Consider the following 7881-nt stretch of genomic DNA (forward strand, 5'->3'; position numbering starts at 1 on the left):
AATATATACGATCATAAATTCGACTAAAACTAAAATCTTCGTTTTGCTCATTTCTCGTTTTAAAAACGTTCTACGTAGCTTTTAATCCGAACGTTAGTCGAAGCTGCAGCTATTACGAATTCGTTCCAGGTACGAGTCGACGATCACTGCGCAATTTTTCGGTCACACCCACTACGACGAGTTCCAATTGTTCTACGACACGGCCGACCTCGGCAGAGCTCTAAGCATAGCTTACGTCGGGCCATCGGTCACACCTTATGCCGAACTGAATCCTGGCTACAGGATATACTACGTCGACGGGGACCATCCAAAAACTACAAGGGTGAGTAATGATGACGTCTAAACCGATGATTTATCTTACTCACACACACACGTACAGTTATACATAGGTGTTATATAAAGTAATAAAAGTCCAAAGCAATTGTTCGTAAATTCCGTCCGTTGCATAGATGGTTGTAGATCACGAGACTTGGGTGATGAATCTGAAAGAAGCGAATCTTTATGATTATCCTTTTTGGCGCAAGCTGTACAGCGTTCGGCAGGCTTATCAGATACCCTCGCTTCTGCCGAAAGATTGGGACTCTCTGATCGACAAGATGAGCAACGAGCCATCGTTGTTCGATCTCTACTACAAGTAAGTTCACAGATCATTTCATATTTAATAAAATCATGATTTTATTCGAGTCTCAATCTCAGATGAGATCGATTTAATTATTAATCAGATCATCCACGGAGTTCTATCGGAGATTTTTATATCATTTTTCTCAGGCATTATTATAAGAATTCGCCGGTGAGGCCGACGTGTAACGACGAATGCCGTAAGCGTTTATTGTGCGACTTGCGAAGCGGCAGGAGTCACGACCGGAAGGAGCTGTGCCAGTCGCTGGAATCGAGGATAGACACCGACACCAGAACGGGCTGGAGGGCTTGGATCTACAACGGTTTAGCATTCTCGTACGTACACGATTCGTGGCTTCAGGCTCACTCCGGCGACGTGAACACCAACCAGGTCGACCGGGCGAGCTCCTCCTAATATTATTTAACAGACCGCGGATTCGATGCATTTATACAAGAATATAAAAAATGCGTCCATAAACTTGGACGTGTAGAACTATGTGAGAGTGAAACACGTATTGGAGCGAAATCCGATTTTCGCATTTTCGTACATTTTCCACGGAGAAATCCGCGGTCTAATAATTAGTTCTTTAAAACAAGCAAGGCTGTCGTTTAACTATTTTTATATATAATTATTACGAATTTTTATGAAAACCTCTGGCTCACTCGGGACGTAAGACGTTTCCTTTCTATCGTTCTATTCTCTATTCTAATTAATGTGATCGCACAGGTAATGCAAATATTTAAATAAGTATAGAAGAATGTGCAGCTATTATAGTTTCTTAAAAAATATTTGTATTACGTATATGGGATTACTGAACACTTGGTCTTGTCCAATTAACATGCTTTCTACAAGTAAAAGCTAATATGTATAAAATATATCATTTACTTTGCTTCCTTTTTTTTCCTTTCTCAAATACTATAATTATGCAACACTTCTGTTTCACTGGCTTTTGATTTATACTTGAGAAATTATAATCGAAAATATTGTACATACTTTTAAGAATACAACACTTATCAACAATGACGGACAATTAGAGCAATAATTAACTAAACGTCTAACGCTTGGGTCCTGCGGAACAATGCACAACAAACATATAAACTGATTCTTGACATCTTACGATTCTATTTAAGTCAATTATCATCGAACGCTGTTACGTACTTTGAACATCGTAATCGTCTCGAAATTCAAGTCTGACATAGTCATACGGCACTTCTCTTTTACTCGTAATTCCTATTTTAACTTTCCTCTGTGATCGCTAGATACGTAATCGCGTAATGCACGTCTACGTGATCGAATCTGAATGATAGGTACGCATGTGTGACTAGTCGTTTGTGTTTCAGCGCATTGCTCGCAGGAAGATTAACGTCGTAGTCGTTTAAGAGAGTTTACACAACGCGCATAGTTAAGCACTAGTTATTCCTTTTGAACAGGAATAATAAATGGTCAGAGGGTAACGATAATAATTAACAAGCAATATATTCTCAAGAAACTTTGTCGTAACGCCTCAAACGATATTGTACAAATTATTGTTTGAATAAAGAATCACATCGTCCAAAATCTAAGACCTACTCATCCAACGTTCTTCTTGTTATTGTACATATTATTATTAGGTTTTTGGTCTTTCAGCAATATGGGATGGCCTTCTGTAAATATTATACATATGCACAAACTATGTAACACGTATTTTAATTTTTAAAATAAAACACTGTTCGAAGAACATGACTCGAGAAATATTTCTTATATTATTATATTAATTATTATTATATTATATTATATTATTATATTATTATTATATTATTATTTATATTAATTATACTAATAATATTGATAATATTATTATGAATAATAGGGAGTCGATGAGAGAGAATGATTAGAAATCGTTTTATTGATTCTAACTTCGAACAGTGATATGATTTTTTATTTATTTATAATTAGACAATTAAATAACTCGCGGTGGTACCTCACGGTGGTGGAAAGCACATAACACTTGGATTTCTCAACAAAATTCTATGCTCTGCTCTGCTCATAGTAAGTACAATTGTTTCAATCAGTTTGTCGAGATTCAGCTCATAATTAATGCCGAATAAATTAATTTTCATGTAATTACGAATCAGATCGAATGGAGAAGTAAAATAAGTATAAAATCAATTTTAATAAAATGCTTGCTAAATTTTTTTAATACCGAATGAATCAACAATCAAATATTAATATTTTTCAATTTATTTACAGGATGTCGGTCGTCATGGCGATTCCCCGGTTCGCCTACAATTTACCAAAATATGTATTAGGTCTCGGTTAAACAAATGAAAGATCAAATGAAAATGAATCATATTGATAATTGACATACCGAGGCCACACACGGTATAAGAAAGAACAGTAGGTCCACGTAGATGCGAAGAAAAAATTTATGCAATAAATAATTTTCAATTTATCAATTAATTATCACTAATGAGGAAGCTACAAGTTTTGTCTGAAACATTTATCGATAGTAACAATAGTTGACGAATATTTGACAAAAAAACGAAAAAACAGTTTATTGCAAATTACTCGTTTGCAAAATTTCGCAAAATCTGAAGGGGTGGAAATTTTTTTCTCGGAATTTCGAAAATCATGGGCACTATTATTATCTGCAGAAAAGATCATATACAATTTTTTGGTGGAGATGTACAATTTTGCAGTTTTTGCATTTTTGCAGAGATTGTACAGGACTTCTTTTGTATATCTGATAACTACAGCTGCACATCAGTAACAGTCGAGTCTGACCCACGATTTTGTAATGTACAAGATTGTGGTTTCAGCACGTGATGAGATCATAAGAGTCGACACCATTAGTGAACCTACTGTTCTTTCTTATACTGTGGCCAGCCTGTGGAATCTTCTGTGTAAAAAGAAGAGAGGAGACACTGTAGATAATCATCAATTTGCAAGTGCATAATGTTACTGAAACCGGTGTCGTGGAGTAGTTGAACGATTTACGTAACTACCAACGCCTGTGTTGTGTACGAAATGAGATTTAATGAATATTTAAAGTATCCTTTTTCCCCGGATAGCGATGAACGTGATAAACGATGTCGCGTTAATGTTCGATTAAAAAGTTTCCGAAATTCTATCTCCGAATTTGATTAAAAAATTATGACACGATGAGATTGATCGGGCGAGATAGCGAAGCACATGTGATTAACGAATGAAAATAAACGAGTAGGCAACGATGAATTCTTGTTTGACGATTCATCCGATTCGTTTAGCACGGTAGAAATTTTTGCCATAATTTAGATTTAATGTCACTTGGATACGGGTTGAAAAATGTTTATTTTAAAAGTGATTGATCGAGAGATTATTTAAAAGGTCGCCGCGAGCGACGATCGGCCGTCGTCGCTAAATTTAATCCCACGTGATTGTATTTTATTAATTGACTTTTGTATTATATAAAATGATATCGTATCAACAATTCTCACGTATAAATATCGTGAATACATAAATGTTAATTTTTGTAGAAGAACGGCATGAAGAACTTTTAATTTCAAGTATTNGGTAATAATTTTCAATAATAGTTTTAAATGTAATTTTTATTTAGGCTATGTACAACACATACGTACAATACGTGACCCTTGCTTATAAACTATGAATTACGCTCGCCCTCGTTACACATTTTCCACCTTCGTCGTTTCTTTAATCCCGTCGACGTTATTCTTTTCCGTGTTCGACACGCAAAACACGTGTGCTCGTGTGAATGTGCGTGTATGTGTGTGTGTGTGTGTGTGTCGTGCGACTGTTTGGTATAACCGTGTGATATGTTACAAATTTTTTTTAGGAACATTTCGCGTGGAACAACCGCGAGCGATTACTTTAATATAATTAGGCCCGCGGATTTTTCTGCAAGTTCGATTAAAAACAGATTGAAACCAGCGTTAATTAATAGAAACAGTGTTTGATTTTACTCGTCGTAATACCTATTTAATCACTTCTACTTGATCTCTTTTATTTAGCGTTATACAATATATTACGTGAATAATGGTTCTTTAAGTATTGAAGTCTGTTCGGTTAATTGCAAAAAAATCCGCGGCTCTTCGAGTCCTTGCAGCGAAACTACACGAAAACGATGCGATCGTCTGCAATTATTCATCCTCGATTTATTATTAATTATTTAGACAATTATTCGAAGAATGACACCAATATAGACACGATTGTTGTTGATTGGACAGATCCAAATATCACCGATGAAAGGCGCCAGGGATATTTTTCCACGATATTGTACTTTCCTCACGTTTTAAAATACGTTTCTCTTTGACAAATTAAAGTGGAACCAATCGAACTGCTCGTGGAAACATCGGAAATGATTTTAATACCTAACAATGAATTTTATAAAGTGGTTCCACAGGTGGTTCTCCTTCAGGATAGTTCAAAGTGCACGTTAATCGTTGCACAGACGAGACCCTGGCGCCCTTCAAATTTCCAACGCGAGAACTGTTTGAAAATTCGCATCGTCAGATTCACTCCTCGCGCCTCAAACTCGCACCGCTCTGTCATTTATTTAAAATCCTTCCCGGCGAACATAAGCGCACACACAAATCAATAATTTTTATCACCTAATTATTCTTCCGCTAAAGTTTAAACGGTAGGTAGGTAGGTAAGGGTATGCTTACATCGTTTAAAAGGACATTGAAAAATTCGCATAATGCTAGAATATCGATTACACTGTATACGTATCGTCTTCCGCCCCCCCCCCTTCTCACCACCCACTCGCCTTATTTACAACCAGCCCCTCGTACTTTGTTCAACGAGACGTGCCTCCTTCGCAGATCGTTGTCAAGAAACGGAACGAAAAGCATTTTTCAATTGTGCGTCCGTCGAATTTTATCAATATCTATTGTTTATCAATAGATTCGTATTAATTGGTGTAACCGGCGGCGTTTGCCCGTTTTAAACTAAACAGCGTTTCACCATCGCGTGACAAATTAGGGCGACGATCATAAAATTATCTAAACCTAGCCATTGTACAATCGTTCAATGTAAAACGTGAAAACTAGTATATTGCATGATCTCGTCGATTACACGACTCAATCGTGTATCCGTTCCTAAGGTTGAACGTAAAATGAATAATAGCTTGATCAAAGCGACAGGTGATATCTCGTATTTAATTGAAATTAGTCGTAATCATAGACACGTGCCTATGGCAATTGTCGATTAACCATAAATCCAGGTTAAATTCTTGTGAATGAAAGCTCGATCAAAGCGACTGGTGATAGATCTCGTATTTAATTGAAATTAGTCGTAATCGTAGACACACGCCTATGGTAATTATCGATTAACGAATAAATCCATGTTAAATTGTTAATCAATTAATCGACGTCTTCGTTCTCGTTCTCACCCCCCTCCTCCGATTTCTCGGCAAACTGTTCAATTCTCCTCCCATATCTGAACGAAGAGTCGAGCGTTTATTATACGTTTTCTCGTCGAGTAGATCCGGGTGGGTCAATTGTTTACAATTATGTTTGATACTGCAGCATAGGCGCGGCTAGATTCGGGTGGTGGGCCGTGTTCATTCTGAGAGCTGAGATGCTCTTGTTGTACCACTCGTCCTCCGCTGACATACCTACGAACATTTTCATCCGGTTAAATTGAAGAAACGAATTCATAATTACGTCTCGGTTATTTTATCATTATTAAATACGAACATTTCATCCGGTTAAATTGAACAAACGAATTTATAATTACGTCTCAGTTATTATTTTATGATTGTTAAATATCTTTTGACAATTTTTATAACGTTTATAATATTTAATCGTGAGGGGGTGAGGGGATTTTCTGATTGTCTCGTGTGCAGGCGGCAGTCCGTACGAGTTCGTAAAACCGTGTGACGGAAATGACGTTGGCTAGGGGGGCAGAGCGACGTCTTCGAGTCCTCCTCGATTTCCGTTCGACGAGCAACGCTAGCGTCTTACACCATTTCCGGCCCAAGATGGAATATCGCTTTTAAATTGAATCAAGACTATTCGCGAGAATATTGCCACTTCCCACTTTATATATACATATAGATACACTAGTGAGTTCTTCGACGTTAACGATTTAACGTCTTAATGCGATGGGATCGTGAAAGGGTTGTGGTTAAACCGATTCTTAAATCTCCGTTTTACCATTTTATTTCGATTAGTGATGATCGAGTACTGATCGAACTTCCGACTGATCTATTTTTTCATTATAGTAAAATACATCGAATTTCCTGAATAGGAAATTGGGAATCAGTGTACTAATTCTTTTACTTGTGGATCTCGTCGTTAACACTAGATTGCCCAAGAAAGTCATTTTGACTGCTTTTGGGCAAATGTACAAATAATAATGCATAAATTATTTTTTTTCCCAAGTAAAGTAAATTTTTTTTATTGTTAACATTTACTAATAACTTGTTATATGACTGTAAATAATATAAAAAATATTAAAAATTAATTTTAGACAAATTTCTTTACACATTATTCTTTCACAATCTTAAATGATGTTGACTCACCCATCGCGTCTTGTCTCATGCCAGTGACCGCTGACATGTTCGAGGCTGAATGCGACATGGAGAACGGTTGAGTCATGCTCGGGTAGGACGTCGTGCCCATCTACAAATTTAAACGAATCCCATTAGCTTTTTCGTTGAGAGGAGAAACGTGTCGCATTCGATTGATAGATCCTAGATTCACGTTTAGCTGATGTTTTAACAATGTTTAACGTGAATCCTGTTTAGAGTGAAACACAGTATACGTAGCAAAATATTATCGGACTGTATTAAAAGCTTCGTGAAATTTAATTCTCGATTGGATTAAATCGTCCCATAATTAATCATGATTATTTGATTCGCTGTTATGGTTATAGTAATCTGTTTGAAGTCATTGTGAACTGTGAGAATCGATGTTTAAAACATTGTGGTGCGAGCAGGTTCGGGTATCGTTCTCTGGCGGGGTAGCTGTGGAATGAATTCGATGCGTTTCTCGTTAACGATTTTAACCGAGGTATTAAATTGAAGCGCACCTGAGCGTACGTCCGCCGCGTCGCGTCGGTCGATGTAGCCAACTAAATTGAATTACGAGTGATTAGTTCGGTCGGACGGATTACCGAATGCCTACCGGTTTTAATTAACCCAATCACTCCTTCTACGTATCGGTTTGTCGGTAGAATGGAAAAAAAAAAAATGACTCCTTGCCCCACAAATTTCCACCGTCACTATTCATTATTCGTATCGATTATTATCTGTATTATCCCTATTCGCTCGGCTATAAACC

The 7881-nt window shown here is 36.9% G+C and overlaps 2 protein-coding genes across 6 annotated transcripts in view; one reads left to right on the plus strand and one right to left on the minus strand.

The window, feature by feature from the left end:
- Positions 1 to 4142, plus strand: part of LOC108624432 (sphingomyelin phosphodiesterase) — a 15493-nt gene extending 11351 nt beyond the window's left edge. For 2 of the 5 annotated variants that reach the window (XM_018023763.2, XM_018023754.2), the window contains 3 exons: positions 130 to 322; positions 450 to 634; positions 769 to 2187. In XM_018023763.2, coding sequence (XP_017879252.1) covers positions 130 to 322; positions 450 to 634; positions 769 to 1033 — 643 coding nt within the window. In that variant the 3' untranslated portion in view covers positions 1034 to 2187. Of the gene's footprint in view, positions 1 to 129; positions 323 to 449; positions 635 to 768; positions 2188 to 2554; positions 2720 to 2848 lie in introns of those variants that run through there. The other 3 variants (XM_026812889.1, XM_026812894.1, XM_026812896.1) reach the window with 3 other exon arrangements.
- A 55-nt stretch (positions 4143 to 4197) lies between these two features.
- LOC108624129 (homeobox protein orthopedia) overlaps positions 4198 to 7881 on the minus strand; it is a 12986-nt gene continuing 9302 nt past the window's right edge. Inside the window, exons 5-6 of the mRNA XM_026812923.1 lie at positions 7122 to 7221; positions 4198 to 6212 (exon numbers count right to left, since the gene is read on the minus strand). Coding sequence (XP_026668724.1) covers positions 6106 to 6212; positions 7122 to 7221 — 207 coding nt within the window. The 3' untranslated portion in view covers positions 4198 to 6105. The remainder of the gene's footprint in view (positions 6213 to 7121; positions 7222 to 7881) is intronic.

This window comes from Ceratina calcarata, unplaced genomic scaffold, assembly GCF_001652005.2.
Source record: "Ceratina calcarata isolate Rehan_Ccalc_2016 unplaced genomic scaffold, ASM165200v1 scaffold116.2, whole genome shotgun sequence".
In the NCBI taxonomy this organism is placed as follows: domain Eukaryota; kingdom Metazoa; phylum Arthropoda; class Insecta; order Hymenoptera; family Apidae; genus Ceratina; species Ceratina calcarata.